The 25310-nt window shown below is 39.2% G+C and overlaps 2 protein-coding genes across 4 annotated transcripts in view; one reads left to right on the top strand and one right to left on the bottom strand.

Moving 5' to 3' along the window:
- Nucleotides 1-1960, top strand: part of LOC144507232 (echinoderm microtubule-associated protein-like 5) — a 141818-nt gene extending 139858 nt beyond the window's left edge. For both annotated transcript variants that reach the window (XM_078234191.1, XM_078234193.1), the window contains 2 exons: nt 1531-1631; nt 1799-1960. In XM_078234191.1, coding sequence (XP_078090317.1) covers nt 1531-1631; nt 1799-1823 — 126 coding nt within the window. In that variant the 3' untranslated portion in view covers nt 1824-1960. The remainder of the gene's footprint in view (nt 1-1530; nt 1632-1798) is intronic.
- Nucleotides 1961-4183: 2223 nt separating this feature from the next.
- zc3h14 (zinc finger CCCH-type containing 14) overlaps nt 4184-25310 on the bottom strand; it is a 32413-nt gene continuing 11286 nt past the window's right edge. Inside the window, exons 6-16 of one of the 2 annotated variants that reach the window (XM_078234194.1) lie at nt 24479-24947; nt 23706-23857; nt 20347-20447; nt 19184-19339; nt 18030-18180; nt 13579-13772; nt 11339-11456; nt 6741-6877; nt 5001-5083; nt 4800-4909; nt 4184-4575 (exon numbers count right to left, since the gene is read on the bottom strand). In XM_078234194.1, the coding sequence (XP_078090320.1) occupies nt 4569-4575; nt 4800-4909; nt 5001-5083; nt 6741-6877; nt 11339-11456; nt 13579-13772; nt 18030-18180; nt 19184-19339; nt 20347-20447; nt 23706-23857; nt 24479-24947 (1678 nt within the window). In that variant the 3' untranslated portion in view covers nt 4184-4568. The remainder of the gene's footprint in view (nt 4576-4799; nt 4910-5000; nt 5084-6740; nt 6878-11338; nt 11457-13578; nt 13773-18029; nt 18181-19183; nt 19340-20346; nt 20448-23705; nt 23858-24478; nt 24948-25310) is intronic. The other variant, XM_078234195.1, reaches the window with a different exon arrangement.

Raw genomic sequence — 25310 nt, 5'->3', positions numbered from 1 at the left:
ACAAAGCCAATTAAAAGATGCTTTTTCAGTAACGTCTGACTCAGTTGACTGCTCCATCCACTTCAAGCTTTTCCTTTATTGTTCGGATGAGATGGGTTTGCTGTCTTTCTAAACCCTACACCATTTATCTTCCAACATTCCACAGAGTATATGTTTGGCTGTTTCCTTTCAACATTCCCTTTGGCAACATCATAAAAATTGAAAATGAGGGAAAAACTGGTTGTGCAGCACAATGGTGACAGAAGAGAATCAGAATTAACATTGAGTTTGTATGATTCTTCAGAGCTGGAGAGCTAGAAATGTGATGCCACTTCTACACGTCCTCAGTTCTAAAGAGTCATTTGAAACATTCATTCTGTTTCCCCTCACTCACCACAGATGCTGCCAGACCTGCTGAGTTTTGCTAGCATTTTCAGTTTTGATTCCAGAATTCCTGCAGCCACAGTATTTTGCTTTTATACAGCTATATTGGGTTGGTTGGGTGTCCACATGCACACTAGTCATAGTGAACCTTACCTCTCCATCAGCTCATTCAATCCCTCCACTGTTTCATTGTTTGTTCAATATCAAGTCATGGGTGAGCTGCAATATTCTCTAGTTAAACTTTGCGAAGATTGAAGCTGTGGTTTTCTGCCCTCAACACCAAAGCCACATCCTTATCAATTGAGTCTTCCTCCCTAGCCATCTTTTTTCACAAATTCACCACTGTATTTCATCCTGAGCCAAGCTTCTGCTGCTTGCTCACCCACTTTCACTTCCAGATTATCAACTGACTCAACACATTGTTGCTGCAATCTTCTCTATGTCTTTGTCACCTTCAGACTTGACTTACAATTCTTTCCCAATCAACCTCCCTTTGCCTCTTTGCTAACTAGCACCAGACCATTACCTATATTCTTTCTGACCTACATTGGCTCCCATTTCCCCAATGTAAAATTTTCAATCTCATGTTTAAAATGCTTTGTGGCCTTGGCATTCCACATCTCAAACCTGCACTTATTCCCCTGACAAGACATTGTTCCTATTTCTGGCCTTTTTGTGCATCTCTCTCCCTTCACCCATCCTACCTTTTAGTGGCTATGCCTTAGCTGTCCAATCACTGTTTGGAATTCCCTCTCCATCTTCCTTTTGACCTTGCGGAGAGAAAATAGAGCCAACATTTTGAGTCTGGATGACCCTTCATCAGAGCTGACGAAGGGTCATCCAGATTTGAAATATTGGCTCTATTCTCTCTCCACAGATGCGGTCAGACCTGCTGAGATTTTCCATTTTTGTTTCAGATTCCAGCATCCACGGTATTTTTCCTTTATCTCTTTTTGTCCTCATTTAATCAAGGTTTTGGTCATCTCTCCCAACATTCCTTTCTTGGCCTGGTCTTCATAAAAATACAGGAAGTGCCATGGAATGTTTTTCCGCCTTTTTTAAAGGTGTTAATTCAATGCAAGTTGTTACAACACATAATTGATAGGAAAGAACAGAATTTTTACCTATTTAGTGAAAATAGGTAAATGCATTTTTTTCCTTACACAGGCAAAACACAAAAAGTATCTGGGTCACTCTGTCCAGATCACTAACATAAAGTTCACTAGTGGAGACAGATATGTCGTTAGCACTGGAGGGCAGGACTGCAGGTATGAGTTGAACAATTTTATTCTTATAGTGAAAGTGTTTAGAATGAAGGCAAATATAATTAGTAGACAAGAAAAAAATAATAGATTACATCTGATAAGATAAATGTAATTTCCATTTCAAAAAGCAACAGACTTCTAATTGATTTCCTTCTTTTCCCCAATTTAAGTTTGTTTGTCTGGAAATGTTTATGAAAACACTAATGGAAAGAATACAAATGGCCATGAAACAGAGCTTGGATCATAAGAAGAACGAAAAAAAATCCCAGGAAAAGCTCAACGTATGAAAATAAGGCAGCTAGCACCATCTGCAAAATTAATTGAGAAGGCAGTTTGCTTTCATAAATATAAAAATTTTCATCTATTTTGGTTTAAGGCAATTTGTCAGATTTTCTACTGCACAGCCAAGTGTACATTGATGCAGTTGTGACAGTATTCAAATCAATCATGAATTTTAGGGCAGAGCTGCTTTCTAACTTCAATACTGGTGTACAAATTACTTTGACCATTCTACATCTATGGTCCTGTTGTCAAGGACAGAATTCCTAAACAATCATGTGGCAATGCCATGAAAATGGTTAATTGAGTTCTATCAATACACAAAACTAACTTTAATATGCTGTAAGTATACTGCTAGATATAACACAAGCTTAATATCGTCACAATGTTGTGCTGTAGCTGATTTGGTAAGTAGCCTTAAGACATTTATAGTGAACTTGTGCTTTTCAAAATTTTGCAATGCTGCTGACAGTGTTCTGAACAAACAAAATAGTATCTAGTGGCCTTCATCCTGAATGTACCAGCTAAGTAATATTTTGAATCAGTGTAAAAGCTGAAGCAAGCATGCCAAAGCATACTATGCACTACTGTACCAATCACTGTGGCTACCTGAACAATTACATTTAGTTCAGTGTAATGAATGGTTTGTAATTTTTATTGTGTATCTTTGTGTTTGCAGGTATCAGATCAGCAATCCTGCAAATTATAATTTTTCCATTTATATAGTATACAAATAAAATGCAGCTTTTTGAAGTACATAGTAAATGTGTATTGCTTTGACCTGTATTCTGCATATTAAAAGCATCTCAGGGTGCACTGCTATATGAAGAATCTAAAAGGATCACTAAGTATTGAAATGCTGCTAGTTTAAGTTTTACTGATGTCAAGCTTTAAGTAATAGCTAAACAATTTCTGTATCATGTTTCATATAGTTTGTGAACAATAATCCTTTAAAAACAAAATTAAATACCTGTAATCTCCTTTTAATACTTAATATTTTGGTTTATTGTTGTAAATGAATCAGTGATAAATTCTACTGAATTAATTTAAATCTGTTTCAAGTAACTGCACTGTTGGTAACCATAATTTACTATATTATGCAATATCAAATGGCATTGTAACTTGAATACTTGAAATTATGCATTGTGCCATTGAAATCAATGAAGTCTACCAATTTTTATTTTCTGATTTTTGTTGTACCACTTGTACTTCCCAATAACGTTCCTGATAAAACCATGAAAATACAAGAACAGGATTCCTAATGGAGTCCTGCTAATAGGCTGTTACCCAAGAAAAACAAAATCTCACCATCAACTCCCTCAATTTGAACTACAATAGAATAAAATGTTACAATGGGAGACACGGGAAACATAGTCCAGGGAGTGCTGATGTAGATTCAAAACACTATGCGGTCACACCACATACATGCGAGAGTGTAACTGGAGATGTATAAACACTAGCAATATATTACAATTAGTATCTACAGGCACAAATACATAAATGTTATTTCTCAGGCACTTTTTTGGCTTGAATCATTCTAGCGTTTGCAAACACGTCACGGATTTATTCAACTTGGCCAAAACAGCATTTGGACACAAGTCTGGGTCTATGCAAATTGTGGATCAGATTTTACAACCTGCAGATTAATGCAAAATAACTTTGAACTGTACAACCAGTGAGCGTGATTTTACACCAATAACCAAAATTCCACAACAAAAGCCAGAGTAGAGTCCTTCATTCATTAAACATGCTCTCATTTCAATAACTTTTAGACTTCAAATAATTAACACTGAACATGGTATCTCAAGATTTAGCGAACATACAACACAAATGTGTGACGTTATTAAATTGAATACCATATTTCAAGGCACCAGAAAATTTGCAACTTGGACATTTTCAAAAGAGGAATTCAAAATTCAATGAAAGTAAAATAGTTATAAAATATAACATTTTAGTTGACTGAGTGTGTTTCTTTCGTGTGTTCTATCACCAATACCAGCAAGTGTGACTGTGTCCTAAACACACACCTACTACACTTTCAAACTCCTGGAGAGACACTGTGGCAATGACTGGAGGAAGAGAAGTGAGTCGTGCCAAAAGAATCAAGAATATTTACTGTTTCTGTAGTACAATTACAGTTGCTAAGGGATTTAACACCTAATTTCAAGACCTAATCACTGACCAATTTTTTAAAATATGCTGAATGACAAAGAGTTGCATGAATGTAAATAAAAGGCCCTAAATAGAGGTAATACAAAAAAAATACAAGGGACTAATTCATTAAACAAGCTCCTCAATCAACTTTTACTGTTAAAATCATTTTGTTGTTAACAAAAGGGGCATTACAGCAGACATTGGCATTTCTCTTCGGATATTTAATTATCCAGTAGAAAATTCCAGAACAGCACAAAACACATGTTACAAAATGCACCTTTAAAATCCACCACTGAATAACCTTACAAGGCTGCATCTAGGTTATAGGAAAAATAATCTAGTCAAGTCACATTGGGGGGGAAAAAGTTACTTTTAACATTAAAATGTTTGATTCTCAATCTTAAACAATATTAGAAGTAGGACAATAAAAAAAATTGCAAAAATGCTACATCTTCAAATATCTGCAGCTTTGTCATATCCACAATGTGATTCTGCACAATCCAAACATCATTCACTGCAAGTAAAAGAAAAACAGTATTAGTTAATCTTGTCAGATGATTAGTAGCTATTATCCTACAAGCCCTGCTTTAGAAAGCAAACACTTGTTTCATTTTTTATTACAATTTAATTGCAAAAATGCATGTGTGATGCTGACTTTAATCACATTATTCCAAATGATTGTAACATTTATGGAACTTATATAGTTTATGACAGTCTATATTTCCAAAGCTTTATTACCCATTTTGTTGAGACCTGGTCCATTTTAATGCATGGCGAGGAGGTAATGTAACTGCAGGATGGTAGAATGTGCAGTCAGCTCTCTTGCAGTGTGTGCTGAATCGACATGGCTGGGAACAACACAACAGTAAAGTCATCATTCTGCTCTTTTATATTCTCATTTTAACAAATCCTCTGATCTTTTGAAATCAATTTTCATACCTTTGGATGGATAAAATGGCATTCCACTTTTTTGCAATCTGGAAAGAATCGACACAAAGAGCTGCCTGGGTTTGTCGCAGGTGCTACAGAAAAAATTAAAACATTACTGAACAAACCAGAGGTCAATCAAATAGGAACATTGGACTAGAAACAAGCAGTTATGGGAAACGTGAAAAGTGTACTTTACAACATAGATGATACAGGCAGAATAAGATTTCCCAGTTTGCATTCAAATAAAAAATGTATAATGCACCCATAACTTGTTAAGATTCTGCATTATAACTTCTATGTTTACATTATAATGGAAAAAACCATTACAAACTTGTCATGCTGTAATTACACTTAAAAATACCCAACTCACCTCTCCAGAGGAGTGTATTACATGTAATAGGGTAATAATGTGAAACAAGGAATTTATAATAGAAAAATAAAAATAAGGACAGACTGCAAGACCTGAAAAATTGGGGTCAAAATTACATCTGCTTGAATTATAACGTGCTGTCTTGAGACAGTGTAAGATTAGACAACACAGAAATCAATCACTTTCTTTGCCCAGCAGGAATAGGGTACCAGTGCTTGAAAATCACCCCATACAATTACTGTGCAAAGTTTCACATGACCATTTCCCCAGGGACCCATCTGTTTTAGATTGTTCCATTGCACACATAGAGATTGGGGGGGGGGGAGGGATTCTCCAGCCCCATGCGCTCATGTGTGCATCACTTGGGGTAGAAGCTTAGCACGTTGAGTGCCTGTGGAGAAACCTCTGTGATTTGCCTCATCTGCCACCCGGTTCACGCCCAGCGAGGGGGAGGAGGGGGGCCTTCAATTTCACTCTGACATCAGGGTCCCGTTTAAAAATGGCACGGATCTCTGAAGCCGGGCTTGCCAGTGTGTTTAGGCCCTACCCATCCCCCAAAAATTTGCCCCCCCCCCCCCCCCCCCAAAATGACCAAGTGTGATCCAATTCATGCTGGACATGCCTATAGTATCTCAAAATTTATACCAGAGTCCTAATGGTCAACATCTACCCATTGGTATTAGGTGCTATGCAATACATAATTACCGGTATTTTAATAGTTATTGCAGGGCACTTCAAAATCAGGTAAATTTGTTATTTCCTTTTAACAAAGTACACTCCTAATTTCCAATGCCAAAATGGATGAGAGATAGAGCATATCATTCTAGGATCTACTTAGTTCTGAAGATAAAAAAAGGCAAACAGAATTCAAAAAGCTACAACTGTAGTAAGCACTTCCAGCATATAAGCAGAGGCAATATATAGGTGTGCTTAAGAAAGTAAAACATCATTTGGCCAACACAAAAAGTGATCCTCTGAATGGCGTATATGGTGCAAGAAACAACCTCAGGAAATGCCAATGCATTTCAAGCCTCATTTATTTTTTTTCTTCTTGGAACTTCGAGAAGTTGATTAAAATTGAGATAGTTCAACGTCAGATCAATCCATAAAGAGATTTAATCCTAAAACAGAACCATCATATATACCAACAATACAAAAGAACAAATCAATTTATTTACCCATATTCCCTCTTTTCCCAAAGACATAAACTCATTTTGATGTACAGTTCTACAAGTGGCAGTAATCCTCTAGTAGCTCACCTAAATGCTTAAAATGTCATTTGTGAACTTAAGACAGTGATTACTCACAGGCAATGTCACTGGTGAGCTGAAGTATTAGGATTCAAGTTTAATAAATGAAGCAATATTTAATATACAAACCTGGCTGTTTAGGCACTACTGCAGTTCGCTTGCTTGCATGTGTGTATGGGCAGTCTGGTCTAACACACTTGGAGTCATATTTGCAATTTGGATGTATAAACAGGCACTTGTCCCCAAATTTACACTTTGGAAATGTTCTGAGAAAAAAAATTAAGTTATCAGTGAACAACAAAGGTTTCAGTCAGTGTAAGAAGATTGCAAATGAACTTCTAAACAAACTGTATAATTTTGAAAATAAAATATAAATGTATACAGAATTTAAAATGAACTTTTTTAAAAAACAGGAATCTTCTGAAAAAGAGTTTGAAATGATAAATTAAAATTTCAACATCTGTAAACAAGCACAATTACAGTTAACTTACACATTTACACAGGCAGTCATTTCTATTTAGAACCTGGGAGACTGACATCCAAGAAGACTGCTCCTCGTGTTCATACCACCTTAACTTGACAGCAAGATTGTAGACTCAGTTATTTTGAGAATTTAAGAATCTGCTGCTGAGATTCGGGAGGCAGATTATAAACACAGAAAGTCCGCTCTTAAGCACTTGGAATCTGAACTAAGTGAGCACCAGCATAGAAGCAATGCAAGAGTTCTTTCAATAATATGGCATAATAATACAAATATTTGGGACCAAATTATACTAGACCTGCTATTCCAGTATAATCTGCTCCTGTTATCGAGTAACTGAGTTAACTTCTTTACCATACAGTATGTGCCTAAAAAGCTCCAACGAATCTATAATTGATCAGAAAAGGTCTGTGGATGTGGAAAACTTAGGGAATTTAATTTTGATGCGCACATATGTAGCTCTTATTTCTTATACTCAAATTGCCCTAATCTACATATAGATCAGACAGAAGGTGGAGAATTGAGAAGGGATTGAAAAAGCCCACTTAATAGAATATTTACATCTGGCAAAAGATTAGTGAGGGAGGATTTGGTCTGGGATGGTACATGACCTTTGGCGAAACTTAGCAAAATTCCTAGATTTAGAGACGAACCAGATAATAGTTTATTGCATGATTTTATTTACACTTGGGATAGGGTCAGTTATTAGTGAAGGATGTTACAGCTTTAAAATAGGATACCAAATATCATATCTAATACCCACTAATGCCTCTAAACTTGTATTTGAATATCAGCTGTGTGCAGGGACTATATATAGTCCAACTTAAACTCTTGCCACTCGGTCAAAATCCTGGAACTCCCTCCCTAACACACTGTGGTGTACCCATACCACATGGACTCCAGCAGTCCAAAAAGGCAGCTCACCACCCATTTTATCAAGAACAATTAAGGGACGGGCAATAAACGTTGGCCTAGCCAGCAACACCCACATCCCATGGATGAATAAAACAAAATGTGTAATAATTGGTGACATTCAGGTAACCTAAAGGTATTCATGTAGATACAACATTCCCATCTGGATACAGACAAATACAAAATCTGATTTATCAACAGGACAGACACCACTGGCCGATTATATAGATGGCCGTTTTGTCTGCTTACATTGCTGCTACATCAATATAAAATTGGCCCTGCAGAAGAAAACTTTACATGGTAAAGTGACTGCAACTGCTTCAATAAGTTTTGTATGTCCATACAAAATGATCACAGCAATATCATCACCATGAATCACTGTCTTTAATTACCAGTTTGTCTTAAATGCTAATCACACCATCCTCCTCTAGCGTCATCCAGCTGGGTGGGATTTTGCTCTCGCCTGGTTCCATTCTTACCTATTTAGCCAGAGAATCACTTGCGATGGTTTCCCTTCCTGCTCCCACAACATTTACCTCTGGTGTCCTCTAGTCTATCATTTACATAATATCCTTCATTGACATCATTCAGAAGCATTAGTTTTTATATGTATGCTGGTGACACGTAGTTCAACCTCACAACACATCTCAGCTCCTCCACTGTCATAAATTATCAGACTACTTATCCGACAATACTGGATGAGCAGAAGTTGAGAAAAATTGGGAAGACTGAAGCCATTGTATACAATTTCTGCTCTAAACTCTTAGCTATTTTGGTGAAATTGTTAGCAAAATCTCTAGATTTAGAGACAAACCAGATAATAATTTATTGCCTGATTTTATTCACACTTGGGATTGGGTCAGTTAATGGTGAAGGATGTTACAGCTTTAAAATAGGATATCCAATATCGTAAGTTTGCAGATGACATCAAGATTGGTGGCATTGTGGACAGTGAAGAAGGTTATCTAGGATTGCAACGGGATCTTGATCAATTGGGCCAGTGCGCTGACAAATGGCAGATGGAGTTTAATTTAGGTAAATGCGAGGTGGTGCATTTTAGTCGATCGAATCAGGGCAAGATCAGTTAATGGTAGGGCATTGGGGAGAGTTACGAAACAAAGATCTAGGGGTACAGGTTTATAGCTCCTTGAAAGTGGAATCACAGGCGGACAGAGTGGTGAAGAAGGCATTCGGCATGCTTGGTTTCATTGGTCAGAACATTGAATACAGGAGTTGGGACGTCTTGTTGAAGTTGTACAAGACATTAGTAAGGCCACGCTTGGAATACTGTGTACAGTTCTGGTCACCCCATTATAGAAAGGATATTATTAAACTAGAAAGAGTGCAGAAAAGATTTACTAGGATGCTACTGGGACTTGATGGTTTGAGTTATAAGGAGAGGCTGGATAGATTGGGACTTTTTCCTCCGAGCGTAGGAGGCTTAGGAGTGATCTTATAGAGGTCTATAAAATAATGAGGGGCATAGATCAGCTAGATAGTCAATATCTTTTCCCAAAGTTAGGGGAGTCTAAAACTAGAGAACATAGGTTTAAGATGAAAGGGGAGAGATGCAAAAGGGTCCAGAGGAGCAATTCTTTCACACAGAGGGTGGTGTCTGGAACAAGCTGCCAGAGGTAGTAGTAGAGGCAGGTACAATTTTGTCTTTTAAAAAACGTTTAGACAGTTAACTGGTTATGGTGGGTATAGAGGGATAGGGGCCAAACGCGGGCAATTGGGACTAGCTTACGGGTTAAAAGAAAGGGGAGGCATGGACAATTTGGGCCAAAGGGCCTGTTTCCTTGCTGTAAACCTCTATGATTCTCCTGACTCTATCCCTCTCCCTCACAACAGTCTGAGATTAAGTCAGTCTGTTTGCAACCTTGGTGTCACATTGGATCCTAAGATGAGCCTCCGATCTCAACTTTTGTGTCATCACTAAGGCCGCGCCCATTTCCACCTCCATACTTTCACCCAACTTCACACCATCTCAGTTCATCTGCTGCTGAAACCCTCATTCATACTTTGGTTACCTCTGGGCTTGACTATTCCGACATTCTAGCCTCATAAACTTAAGGTAATTCAAAACTCTGCTGCCATCTCGCAGCAAGTCCTGTTCTCCTATTACCCTGTGCTCTCTAACCTACAGTGGTTCCCAATCAAGCAACGTCATAATTTTAAAATTATCCTCCTTGGCTCCTGTCCCTTTAATCTTCTTCAGTCCGAACTTTCCGATATCTGCACTGCTCCGATTTGAGCATCTCTGACTTTAAATCACTTCACGATTGGTGGCCGCCCTTCCAGACCCTTAATTCTAGAATAACTTCCATACTGGCCACCTTTCTACCTCGCTTTCCTCCTTTAAGACACTCTTTTTACCGAACTCTTTGACCAAGATTTTTGTCATCCTAATATGCCTTAAGCGGCTTGTATCATACTGTAACCAAAAGAGAAAATGCTGGAAAATCTCAGCAGGTCTGGCAGCATCTGTAAGGAGAGAAAAGAGCTGACGTTTCGAGTCCAGACGACCCTTTATCAAAGCTGAAAGTGGGAGATATTTATACTGCAGGGTGGGGGAATGAAAGATGAGTCATAGCCACAAAAACCAGAGGAAAAGAGGTTCCTTCGAACCACTTGTATCATACTGTATTTTATAATGTTCATGTGAAGTGCCTTGGGTATTCTGTTACATTAAAGATGCTATATAAATATAGTTTGGGACTGTTGTAATAAATGACAGTAAAATACATCAATCACTTAGCAATTAGTGCCCAAAGAAACCAATTCTATAGCAGATTTCAAACGATTTTTTCCACACTTGAGACATCCATTTCTTTTTCCGTTCATGTCCTTAGTGTACATCCATGTACAAGAGTTTAGCAGTGGCGAAGCAGAGTCAGCAAACTGTCCACAAGGAAGATCTTGTCAAGTTAATGTTTTATTTTGAGATTAGCCCTCAGATCATAACTGTGAACAGCTCCACATTTAAAGGTCAATGGTTCGCTCAAATTTACCGCAATTTATCTGGAGTCATTGTTAAATTGTTTTTAAAATTCTTCAGTCAACCAAATTAAAACAGCTACAAAACCAAAGCCAGTCGAGTAACGTTAGATCCCTTGATTTTCTCTCACAATTTTAAGTCCTCTTCAAAGAGTGTTGAGTTAATAAAAGCAAATATACTTCAGCATGAAAACAAAAATGAATTTCTAGATTACATTTAATTAATACTCAAAACTGAAGACCAAAAGAAACATTGAATAAAAGTTAAATTAAGAATTCGGATTGTCAGAAAATGTCAATAACAACCATTGTGGGTTGTTTCTTAAAAGGTACTCACTTGCATGAAGCTACAGGATGATGATACATACATTCATCACCATTTTTACACGCAGGCCAGTACTTGCATCGCTCTAGAACTTTCTGCCGCTTTACTTGAAAGTTGTCATCAATTTCTTCTAAGGTAGAAAATGAAAAGAATGTGATTTAACATATTTAGCTCCCATTGAATGAATGCGTTCCAACACTAGATCATTTTTAAAAGTATTAATGAATTCTGTCCATCTAAATCTGATTACTTGCCAACTAAAGACAAGGTTTTCCAAAAATATTTTCCAAGCAACAGTCCTGCATAATTAGATTATTTTTAATGATTCAGAGTAAAATCAGTTTTAAAAGTGAACACTGTCTTCCTTCCACTTCTTTCCTCCCTGGCCCAAATAATCACTTCTTCAAATCCAACAGATTGATCGAAACGGACTCAGTTATCCATCACCAAATTTGGCCTTTGGCTCCCCTGCCAAAGTCACCCACACAACCTGGAATGCATAACTAAACCCCAGCCTTTTATCCAGCCATCCTCCAACAAGGACATTAGGGGCTTGTGTACCAAGACTATCCATTCAGTGCTTCCCCATGCCCAGTAATCCAAACCTGAACCACAAATTCTAGCCTCCCTAGTCCTCCCTTTCTAGTACCTTAAAATCATCCCTCATGCTCTTTCCAAACTCCACTTTGTGCACAAGATTCATCTCTTGATCCATGGCCATGATTCTCACTGAACTCTTTTACCAAACAAATTCCTTTCCTGACTCAAAACCCTGGCAATTCAATAAATCTACATACAACCTCTGTCTTTGCAAACCATCACCCTTTTACTGCCCAAAGTCCTTGAATATATTGCTCATTTTTCCTGCAACTTACTGCTTGAATCAATCAAATCAGGTTTCTGTCCTGCCACAGGACCACAATGACCCTGACCAGAAATGTTAGCTCTTTACTGTAAATTATCCTTCCTCTCTGCAGCATTCAACATGGCCAACCAAGCCATTCTCTTACAATGCCTCTTTCCTTATCCAGACTGCCGCTGTTTGATTTCACTATTGCCTAACTAGACGCAGAGTTTCTCCTGCAATAGTTTCTTCTATCACCTCACCCGCAACCCTATCAAGTCAGCAAAGATCTATCCATGGGCCTCCTTATCTACATGTTGACCATTCACAACATCTGCAGACACATAACTGGACTCAGTTCTGTGCTGACGACAACCAGCACTACCTCTCTATTGCCAATCTTTATCTCTCCATTGCCTCTGTGCTGCCAGACGGCTTGTCTGAAATCCAATCCTAGTTAAGTCACAATTGTCTCCAGCTAAACACTGGGGAGACAGAAAACATAATCTTCTGTTCCTGTCACAAACCCTATACACTTGCTAACAATTCTATCTCACTCTCCAGCCACTGTCTCCGGCTGAACCAGATTGCTGCAAGCTCAGCATCCAATTTGACTAGAGTTGGGCTTCTGATTTCTTCATCACAAGGGTCGTCTACTTTCAGCTTCAAAACATTGTTTGTCACCATCCATTTGCTGTTCAAATCCCCATCCTTGCCTCTGTTACCTCCGTCTCCAGTGCTCTCCTGTCTGACCTTTGCCCCAGCCTTCATAAACTTAATCTAAAACTCTGCTACTGACACTTTCCCTTGGCAATATCATTTTCTGCACAATATAGATTTTCCAGGGAAGGAAATCAATCAGGACTGATCAACTTTTTAGAATGGAGCAAAATTAATATTAGTTAAGGAAGATGGAGGGATAAAGGGCTTTTAAAGCATTGTTTCTCTCCCATTGCCCATCTCCTTCAGGAGTTTAAGGAAGGGAAATAAATTAGTATAAGCAGGGAGTTAACAGGTTTTGTGGGCTATGAATGAATCAGACCTGATGAGCAGAGTAGCATTTCCTTAGTCTGGATTTCATGTTCTTTAAAAATAATTCTAAAAGTCACAAACTCTCAAATTTTATAGTGCAAGTGGTGGCCATTTGGCCCATCGTGTCTTGTACTGGCTCTCCAAATGAGCCAATCACTTAGTGTTATTCTCCCACCTTCTCCACATAACGTTGCACATTCTTCCTTTTCAGATATCAGGCTAATTCCCTTCTGAAGGTTTCAATGGAACCTGCCTCCACCACACTCTCAAGCATTGCATTCCAGACCTTAATGACTCATTGTGTCAAAAAAAATTCTCACTGCTTTTTGTTTTTTTAAATTTTAAATCTGTGCCTGCTCAATAATTAGCCAATTACCATCAGATTCCCTCAGCGGCTGAGCAACATTTGGTGTCGATAATCTGTATTTCCTTCCTGCCTCTTGCAAAAGACCACCATGCTCCATCGGCTCAGTCTCCTCATCTTGTTCCGAACTATATCCCGGGGGACTTGGAATCCCATCCAATGTCACAATAAATTTAGGGCTTGATTCCTCAGAGTCATGTTGATCTCTACCAAAGAAATGTTAAAAGCATAATTAATAACAGGATTAACTGAGCTTTTTAAAAATGGCATACTCTGCGAGACATACTGGAACAGAAAAATGATCCAATATCGGTAATAACAAAAATATTTCTGTGTAGCAGCTCAAGAATTCCCATGGGGAAGGTGTTTTCACAGCCAAATGAGTCACTGCTTAAGTGATTTTACATTTGATGAACATAACCTTTTATTCTTCTTGTCGCTGCTTAAAAAGGCTAATCAGAGACAGAGAATCAGCAAGGATTTTTTGAGACGTTGGGTTTGATTAATTGAATTTTTCATGGAAATCAGATCATGGAATAGAATAGGACAATGTTGCATACATGCACTTTGAAAAGGAATTTAATAAGGTGCCACATAAGGGACTTGTGAAAGTGAAGGCATTGAAATGAATTGTAGCCAAATGAATCAATAGTTAGGTGACAGGCAGCAGGGTGTACAAGCAATAGGATGCTCAGATTGGCAGTTCGTGAATAGCCATGTGCCCAGAGATCTGGGTTAGAATCTCATTACCAATATAAAGAGGAGGAAGATACAGGAGGATGGAGAAAGAGCAACATGATGAAATTAGTTTTAAATTGCTCTTGCAGAGTGTTCACATATTATAGGAAAAGTGGACTCCTGTGCAACGTACATGTACATGATCTAGAAATACACACAGGTTTGATGTGTAATCAAATACATTCTGAAGAATGAAAGGGATTTTGAAAAGACAATGAGCTGAATGGAAGGATAGGAAATAGGGAGAGGCAGATGCAACTCCATATAAACTAGAACATTACATTCCTGGGGATGGGAAGAGTGAAAAAAAGTGAGTCTGATAACAATTTGGGACTTGTACATATTTGACCTGAAAGTGATTTTGATTTCAATCGCTAAAGGCCAGCTCCCCATGAGTAACAGTATATCTCATGATTTAATATTTACAGAGCGATTAGAATGTTAGTTGTGATTCCCAAATGGAATTATAGATGGAACAAACTATGTACTTTTGCACTTTGCATTAGCTTTGAGACAATAAGTGATTGGTTAGGGTCCTACTATGATACAAGAACTTTCACTCAATGTATCCAGCAAGCAGCTTGACTGAGCAGAGGAGGTGCTAAAAGCACCCAATCTTGAAGGGCAGCATCCCATCCGGTCCCGGGGATAGGTCCGCAGGGCCGGATGGGATCTGTCCCAGGTTACTGTGGGAGGCAAGGGAAGAAATAGCTGGAGCCTTAACACATATCTCCACATCCTCTTTGACCACAGGCGAGGTTCCAGAGGACTGGTGAAGAGCCAATGTTTTTCTTTGTTTAAGAAAAGAAGCAGGGATAATCCAGGAAATTGTAGGCCAATGAGCCTGACATCAGTGATGGGGAAGCTTTTGGAGAAGATACTGAGGGACACGATATATGCACATTTGGAAGAAAATTGACAAGTTAGTCACAGGCAGCACGGTTTTGTACAGGGAAGGTCACATCTCACCAACTTAATTGAGTTTTTTGAAGAGGTGACAAAGATAATTGATGACGGAAGGGCTGTGGATGTAGTTTGTGTGGACTTTAGTAAGGTGTTTGACAAGGTTCCACATAGCGAACTGGTACAAAAACTAAAATCACATGGGATTCGGGGTGGGCTGGCTAGATGGATACAGAACTGGCTTGGTTAGGTTATTTGCTACCAAATAAACCTGTTGGACTTTAACCTGGTGTTGTCAAAACTCTTTCTGTGTTCACCCCAGTCCAACGCCGGCATCTCCACATCTTGGTAATAGAAGACAGAGGGTAGCGGTGGAAGGGTGTTTTTCAGAATGGAGATCTGTAGCTAGTGGTATTCCACAGGGATCAGTGCTGGGACCTCTATTGTATGTAGTATATATAATAAATGATCTGGAGGAAAATGTGGGTGGTCTGATTAGTAAGTTTGCGGATGACACAAAGATTGGTGAAGTTGCTGATAGTGCTGGGGATTGTCAGAGGATACAACAGGATAGAGATAGATTGGAGACTTGGGCACAGAAATGGCAGATGGAGTTGAATCCGGACAAATGCGACATGATGCATTTTGGAGGATCAAATTTAACTGTGAATTATACTGTTCCTAAAGGATCTGCCATTTACATTAACATACAGAGGAATCTGGGCGTGCAGGTCCACAGTTCCTCAAAAGTGGCAACACAGGTAGCCAAGGTGGTTAAAAAGGGTGGAAGTGTCAATTACAAGGGGGCACAGGTTCAAGGTGAGGGGGGAAAGTTTAAGGGGAAGTTTTTCCATGCAGAGAGTGGTGGGTGCCTGGAACGCGCTGTCAGGAGAGGTGGTGGAAGCAGCCACATTAGCAACATTTAAGAGGCATCTAGATGGGTACATGAATAGGGAGGGATTAGAGGGACTGAGTAAGGGCAGAAGGTTGTGTTTTTAGTTTAGTTAGGGCATCATGATCGGCACGAGCTTAGAGGGCTGAAGGGCAGTTCCTGTGCTGTACTTTTCTTTGTTCTTATTCTAGATTGTACTTTTCACCAGCAGCTTGATAGTCTAATCCTCAACACAGAGTTGGATGGGGGAGGAGCTGCTTGGAGGGAGGGCTCAGAGGGCCTTCATTTTAGTCTCTGCAATGATAGATGCAGTTTTAATCATTTATTTTGGTACTTTGATGAGAAGAGGAGCCTGGGACTGGACATCCTATTCTCCAAAGTGTGTGTAGGATATGGCTTGTGTTGCAGTTGCATGGGAGGAACTTTATTGCAGTTTGGAGAATCAGACCAGCTCTATTCAATAATTCAGCTTCACTGGGTAATTGGATTCTCATGATGTGGAGATGCCGGCGTTGGACTGGGGTAAACACAGTAAGAAGTTTAACAACACCAGGTTAAAATCCAACAGGTTTATTTGGTAGCAAAAGCCACAGAAGCTTTCGGAGCTCCACCTGAATGCCACTCACTTGAAGAAGGGGCTTGGAGCTCCGAAAGCTTGTGTGGCTTTTGCTACCAAATAAACCTGTTGGACTTTAACCTGGTGTTGTTAAACTTCTTACTGTAATTGGATACTGCCAGAGGCTTTGCATTTCTGAAGAAATTCAGAGAATAGGCTGTGGAAATGGAGAGATACTAGCACTAAAGGCAGAAAGAACATTTGGCTCTCGTTCAGGACTTTATAGTCTAAATTATACACAATGTCAGCAAGGAACTTTCCTCACAACAATTGCTTACAACAAAAGCAGGCCCATGGGCATAGAAGCCAGTGTTCTGTGAACTGTTAAGTGTTGGATCCACTCAAGTTCACAGGAATTTGTGGATATATGTTGGATGATAGATATTGGTCTGCTTTTCTCGATTACTTCAGGGCAGCTGAAAGTAATTTTATTGCAGCGTCCACATGGCATTATCTGGGATTTCCAGCAGTTCTCATGACCCTGTTTTCACAGTCATGGGTTCCAGCTCACTTGTGAATGCGGTTAGGTGGTTACATTGCACATTTGGCTGATCTTTCCAGGTTGCTTCCACTGGGATTGAGCAGGAAAGGCCTCTTTGAGAAGCAGCGGGAACGAGAGATGCAGTATATGAAATGAAATGCTTTCATTTGGGGTCTCTGTATTAGTCAGTGCATTGTATGTTCAGGGGTGGATAAGGGCAGCCAGGGCAATCCTTCCCACCTCAGTTAGCAGGCAGATATCAGTATGATTGCCTGGACTTGGAGCTGATAGTTTTGATCCTTTATTGCTGGAGGTTACGCTAGCATCTTTCAGATTAAGTGAAGCTGCAACTCAGTCTGTATAGTTCCTGGAAGAAACAAGCATTTGGCACCTAAATATTGGTGACTGTGATCAACACGTGTAGACTGAGTGGGAGTGAGGAGGGGCAAGCAGGGAAATAAGATATCTAGAACTGGCAGATTCACTGTTTTTGAGATTGTTAAACTTACCTCCTGCAATGCTAAACGTGACACTGAGAACAATCCCCTGCCCAATTGTGCTGCCAGGAAACTGAAGCAGGTATTTTGAACTTTGGAGTGGTTTCTACCCTGGTAGTTAGGTCAGAACATTGAGGAACTTCAAATGGGATGTGATTGGGGGTGTGGGAAAGAAGGGAGCAAAAGACTAGGATTCACTCTCAACTTGCATTTAAATCGTAATACAGAGGTTTGTGAAACACTGGTTGCATCCTAAAACATACAATTAAACATAATGAAAATGCAATCCTGCCCGGATATCATATAACCCCAGTAAAACAGGAGGGGGCTACTCACTTGGCCTGCACCACACGATCCTGTTCTGCTGTTACACCTTCCACATAAACTGCAACTTTTCCCTGGAGTTGTGGTTCCACTCCTTCCAAAATTGGCTTCTTCAAAATAAATGACCTAGTGTCACCACCTGGTCTTGCTTCTATGGACTTCACTGTCAAATCAATAAATTATATTTTATAATCTTGCATTAAATCATTATATTTTATAATCTTGCAAAGAGATGAAATGCTCTATTTGGTGGACACTATAGAACATGAAGAGTAATGGAAGACACCAAAGCTCCAGATGTTATATTTTAAAGATGGGAGTCAGGCTTTATTCCCACTTTCCAGAGTCTTACTCTCAATTATGCCATGTGCTAAGTTGGGTAAAATCACACATGCACCACTCTCTCAGATTTCTTAGCAGCCACTTTAGAACAGAGATTTGGGAATATGCTCCCGCCAGCTGTCTGTGAACAAATTGAGGAGGCAAGTAGTATTGACACCCTCAAACAAAAGACAAACGTACAAAGTTTTAGAAACAAGAACAATTCACCGAATGTGTAACCATTAGGAAAGGGGAACCACAGGTAACCTGGCGCCAGAGACAAATGGCATCTGTTGGGGAAAAATGAGTGACGACAATCACCAAGTTGAGAGGGCTGCAGGTTCTCAGGCAACTAGACATGCCCTCACTGCCGTCCCTGCTTTGAAGGGTGGAAGCCATGATGTGGAGATGTCGGTGATGAACTGGGGTAAGCACAGTAAGAAGTCTCACAACACCAGGTTAAAGTCCAACAGCTTTATTTGGTAGCACGAGCTTTCGGAGTGTCGCTCCTTCATCAGGTGAGTGGCCGCTCACCTGATGAAGGGGCAGTGCTCCGAAAGCTCGTGCTACCCAATAAACCTGTTGGACTTTAACTTGGTGTTGTGAGACTTCTTGAAGGGTGGAGGGGAAGAGAAAAGGAATCAACAGAAGAAAAAATATTTGAAGATCTAAGTTTGCAAAGGTTACAAATACAATGAAGTATGGATGATATGGAAAACTTTATTTCAAAATATTACTGTCCTTTAAATTTTCAAGAGTAATAATTATAGTATTTTCCTGGTACGAATTTCTGAGACAATTTCTGTCAAAATTCTCATTAACATGCAAACAGTTTTGGTTCTTACAGTAATACTTTTGAACAGGCTGTTCCGTTTTATTGATTTGTAATTGTAAGTCATGCTGATGTGGCTTGTCTTCTACAGTAATCACTTCAATTTCATTGCTTTCGTGTATGGCCCGAGTTCTAGGAGCCACCGGTACTGTCTGTCTCTGTGAAACTACTGCAAAAAAAGGAAAATATAATTACAAAGTAGATTTTTTAAAAATTCTTAAAACACCTTAATTTTAGTTCACCTTCCCCAGATAAATCAGATCAAATATTGGAAAAATATTGGCAGAAAAAACTCAACTAAGTTTTAACTCGTACTGCTTAAATCTCACAATGATAAAAAAAGAATAATTTAAATGAATCAGTTGGCTAGCAAGGTGGGTGTAAATGGACGTAGCACTAGAAAGAAAGAACACTTGCCTGTTAATGTAAAATATCCACAATGGAACAAACACTTACATTAATTTTAAAAATTATAAAAACCAGAAGTGAATTTTGTTACAATTTAGATCCTTTGTGTCAAAGGGTCTGAAAAACACAGTGTACCATCAAAACCAAATGTTGTATCAATCACTCCGTTACTTCAAAATTGAGTTCTAGATTAAGAATTAAATTAAAAATAATTCTACAGAATACTTGGTCTCATTGACCCTTAACCTTGGTATAGCTTGAGTAATGTAGCCTAACAAGACGGGTATTTTGTAGGAAGTGCCGGTTTGTGCATCTACTAACTTACCATTTGCACCTGTGCAAATTCAATCATGAACTCTATTAGAAAAACAAACACTAAAACTTTTTCTGAAAATAGAATTACTCCCTTTCCACTCTTACATTAATGAAATCCAAGTGAAGGGCCTGGTTTTGTAGTGTAAGGGGTTGAAGGGTCAGGCGGGAAACAAGGTAAATCAGGAAACAATGATTAGATGTTGCCAAGTTTGGCTTTTAAAACAGAGAATTATAGGAGTGTAGTGAAGGATTTCAGTTTCAGGAAAACTGGAACCAGACTTTGGAAGACAAGCTTGAAAGAAGATGTGCTTCGAGAGAACAAATATTCAAGGTACCAAATTTGAGCTAACAAATAAATTATATCTTATTGCTTGTATTTATCAATCACATATATGCCGAGGGCACACAAAAAAACCCCAGCCTTGACAAGTATTTTGTATGAATCTACATTACCTGGTGGATAGCTTGTTGTCTTGCTTACAGATTTCTGAGCCTCTGTGATCGCTTTGAGTATTAGATTCTTGTTGGCCTGTTTAGAAGGTGGCAAAGTAGGCCTGGAAAAAAAAACAAATGAACTGGCTCCAAATATGCTTATTTCAAACTTGCTGTTTACATTGTTAATGTGATTATAAACCGCATTGGTATAAACCACAAGTCTCTTCTGGGGATGCAGAGACAGAACAAGATGTCCAGGGTATGGTAAACAAGTTGATATTTTCCTTACGTGGCGAAATGACATTTATTCTTCTTGGACTTTTATGAAAAGTCTATAGATCAAATATCAGCTGTTTTTAGTCACTTGGCTATACTGAACTTGAGTATTGCTAAAAAAAAGACATATCAAACCTTTTTGTCTTACACCCATCAGGACAGACACAAGGATGTCAAATTTCAAAAGGACCAACAATTTATACTGCAAGAGAAAAGGGTGCTGATTGGTTGGTGAGTCGATTCACCGAGGTGTTGCCATGGAGAATGCACCAGGGAATTATTGTCCCCCACACTTTTAATTCAAAAAGGTGCAATGCCTGGACATGTTCCTTTGGCCTTCAGAGGACAGGTTCCTGTGTACATGTACTCCCTGCAAGCAGATTTGAGCCATATGTGAGCCCGACCAATGATCTTAAATTGGTTATTAATGCAGTTGGGATTATACACTCTAATAATTGGCAGATTGTATCAAACTGCATGTCCCTCTGGTTATTCACATTAGACAGAGTATTCCACCAACCTGTGCTTGCAAAACTCAGAACATAACGTCTTGAACATAATGTCTTAATCTTAAAACGTGATTCCATTGCTGGACAACACTTGGCTGAACAAACCAGAATGTGCTAACTACTACACTAATAACCAACTTAAGATCACCCGACGGGTGGTAATATGGGTCACTTATGCTTCTACATGCTACATATATTGATTTACAGGGGCTTGTCCTCTGCAGACAAAAGGAACATGTCCAGGTATTGTGCCTTTTTTGAAATAAAAAGCGGGCGGGGCAATAGTTCTCTGGTTCATTCAGAAGTTGCCTTGCCAACCAATCAGCACTTTTTTTCCATGCAGTATAAACTGCTGATCCCTTTGAAAGTTGGCATTCTTGCATCTGTCTTGATCATAGAATCCCTACAGTGCATAAGGAGGCCATTGAGTCTGCACCAACCACAATCCCACGCAGGCCCTATTCCTGTAACCCCACATATTTACCCTGATGATCACCCTGACACTAGGGTCAATTTAGCATGGACAATCAACATAACCCGCACATCTTTAGACTGTGGGAGGAAACCGGAGCACCCGAAGGAAACTCACGCCGACATGGGGAGAATGTGCAAACTCCACACAGAGTGACCCAAGGCCAGAATTGAATTCGGGTCTCTGGTGCTGTGAGGCATCAGTGCTAACCACTGTGCCGCCCCAATGATGAGTGCCAGATAAAAATCTTTGATGAGCTATTTTCTTGAGTTATGATAGCAAAAAAGTAGGAACAAAAAAAAAAAGTGCTTATGCCTTGTAGAGAGTAATATTAGAAACAATCCACATGTATATATGCATTTTTAAACATGACATTGCTTAACACAATGGAGCTCAGATAAATCACCTGCAAAGACTGCACATATTATTCTGTTTATTCTGCTGTGTGTATTTATTCAAGGGTTCTTGGTAATGGGAAATAAATGCTGGTCTTGCCAAGAACATTTACATCTCCCTGGATCAAATAATAAGAAGCCACCACCACTTCCCTTTGATACATTTCATTTTAAATGTTGCTTATTTATACTATTTTTCAGTCTTTGCAAAGGGTGTAATCCTGAAACAGGGTGGGCTAGGAATTTACCAGAATATTTCAGTGTTATTTTATATTTCCAAGGAAACTTGAATGTAAATGATTTATATCAGTATTATGCTGAAACATTGATGTGGATCACTTTAAAGATTCAGCCAGAGAAACACACTACCTCTATGTGACTTTCCTGCTCTAATGCTAAATGTGCTGGCTTTGATCTTCACTCAAAAGTTTAGGTACAGTGCAGTCCAAAATCACCAAATGTTGTTGAACAGATTTCTGGACGGTGATTTTCTTTGGAGATTTTGGGGGATTTTTCCTTAATGAGATTTGCACTGTACACAACTAAAGCACTGTTAGTTAAGTCTTGCCTCATGCATTCAGAAGAACTAAACATCAGGAAAGGCTTTACCAAGGGACATACAGTTGCACTGAAAGAGCAGTAGAGACTCTGAGGTGCCATGGTACAAGATAGTTGGCTATTTACTTGGTACCCTGATTGGTGATGTGTAACATTTTTCTGGCACTCCCTGGAAAATTTGGCACAAGTTCTATTCAGCTAGATCAGCAGAGAAACCAGAGTAAGTTTCAACCCAGGTTTGTGGGTGGCTTGGTGGCGCAGTGGTTAGCACTGCTGCCTCACAGCTCCAGGGACCTGGGTTCGATTCCCGGCTTGGGTCACTGTCTGTGTGGAGTTCACACATTCTTCCCATGTCTGCGTGGGTTTCCTCCCACAGTCTAAAGATGTGTGGGTTAGGTGCATTGGCCATGCTAAATTTCCCCTTAGTGTTCCGGGGTGCGCAGGTTAGTGGGATTAACGGGGGTAAATATGTGGGATTACGGGGATAGGGCCTAGGCAGGATTGTTGTTGGTGCAGGCTCGATGGGCTGAATGGCCTCTTTCTGCACTGTCGGGTTTCTATGATTTCCTAGTGCAATCCAGAAAATTCAAGGCAGTAAGATTTGGTTTCTCCATAGGTAGCGCTTGGCCTACTGAATATTCCTTCAGAATTTTCTGTTTTTGTTTCAGATTTCTAGTATCTGCAGTACTTTGCTTTTTGTTCCCCCAACTTAATAATTAGAATGGCAAAAATAGTGTATAGCCTGGCAAAATAGTGTATCAGAATACAATGATGCAGTATTCAGAATGCACATCAATGGTTTCAAAGTGTCAAACATGAAGACACCAACATGAAGTTGCTCTACCAACAAAAAGGCAGTGTCCAAAACATACAAGAGTGGATTACAGTTAAGTATAAAGAATTATTTACTTTTAAAAAAAATATGTAACTCCTCCCTGATCACACTGGCTTACTAGTTAAATATAGAAAATAAACTTTAATCTGTAAGAGTTTATAGGAAGTCAAAACTGTAAGTAGGAGAAGGAAGTGCTATCACTATATCAACAAATTAAATGATGCACATCAATCTTGTGCAACATCTTAACACAGATGGAAAATTTTGCTGATTACACATTGCACTTTACCCAATGAGAAACAATACAATATCATCAGTATGCTTCTTGGTACCTTCTTTCAGGCTTTGCTGGAACAGAAATACTGCTGGGAAGACTTCCTGTTCTTGCACCATAATCATCATCATCTTCCTCACCATCACTAGTCTTGTTAACTTTTACCACAGAACTGATGATTGCAGCCTTTCTCTTCCTGGAACTCTCATCCTATTTACAGAAAAAATATTCAACCAATGTGTAATTCAAACAGCTTTTACCATTTCAAGAAGTGCTTTTTAAGAATTTACCATTGAAAAGGCAACAGTGCACTTGTAGAATGGGATCTAAATTCTGCAACTCTCTAATCATCAGATACTTATGATGTGGAGATGCTGGCATTGGACTGGGGTGGGCACAGTAAGAAGTCTCTCAACACCAGGTTAAAATCCAACAGGTTAATCTGGAATCACAAGCTTTCGGAGCGCTGCTCCTTCATCAGGTGCTCCACTCACCTGATGAAGCAGCAGCGCTCCAAAAGCTCGTGACTCCAGATAAACCTGTTGGACTTTAACCTGGTGTTGAGAGATTTCTTACTGTACAGATATCTAGGGAAGAGAGAAAATGGAGGTGTGATTGGAAGTACGATCATAAGGGAGGACATAACTTTTCGGGTTAATGAAAATGGAATGGGCTGGGAGACAATGGTACTGGGGGCTGGAAGCAGTTGTGAAGTCACACAGAGTGCTGGGGGCAGACTAAGAACTTGCATGATCTAGGCAATATTTGCTTGGAAAATTAGGCTACAATCTAAATCTATCAAAACATCCATAATTATTAATTTGCACTCACATCTCTACTTGATCGATCAGAGTTCAACTTTGATGTCCTGTAAATCTGCACATCACTTTCTGATATTCTGTTGTAAGCTTGCAAGCTGCTTTCATATGATCTGTAAGGATGGCCAATACTTTCTATTGGCCTACAACCATGGAAGTTGCTTTCACCTAACTTACATGGCTGCACATTGTTCTGAGGCACCCTGAAAGACTGGATGCTATTCTCAGTTGCCCTGCATGGATATGAAACATTTTCTTCTGGCCTAAAGGCTTCAAGTGAAGGACAAGATATATTGTAGCCAACTGTCACCACGGGCTTCTTCTTAGAAGATGACGGGAATTCCTGTAAAATGTTAAGATCCTCATCGATCAGATCATCTGGCTCAGGTTTTATATCAATTACGGCTTCGGAGGAGATCAGTTCCATTAACGGCTTCACTGCAGATGTTAATTGAGATGTGCTCCTCTCCACAGAACTTGTTCTATATAAAATAGTTAAAGAAAGCATCAGAGACATCCATACAAAATTCACAAGCTTCTTAAATATGCCTGCCTTACACAGCAAAGAAATAATCTTAACTCATTTGGAGAAACGTCAAATCAGCATTTCTTTAAGATCACCTCTGCCATCAGCTTTAAGTACTGATCCAATAGTATTGTATTTATCTTCAGGCATATTAAATTCTGGGCCCTAGGTGCAGGAAACTTCAATTGTAAAACTCAAAACATTATTTAGGTATAGACAATAAAAGCAACACTTCCCCATTTAATTGATGGATTATTTTTCAGAAATAACAACATAGTCATGAAGATTGTTTCCGGGGGAGCAGTTGGCTTGATGGGTG

This window comes from Mustelus asterias, chromosome 18 (genome assembly GCF_964213995.1).
Source record: "Mustelus asterias chromosome 18, sMusAst1.hap1.1, whole genome shotgun sequence".
NCBI classification, from domain to species: domain Eukaryota; kingdom Metazoa; phylum Chordata; class Chondrichthyes; order Carcharhiniformes; family Triakidae; genus Mustelus; species Mustelus asterias.
This window is presented reverse-complemented; position numbering and strand designations above follow the sequence as displayed.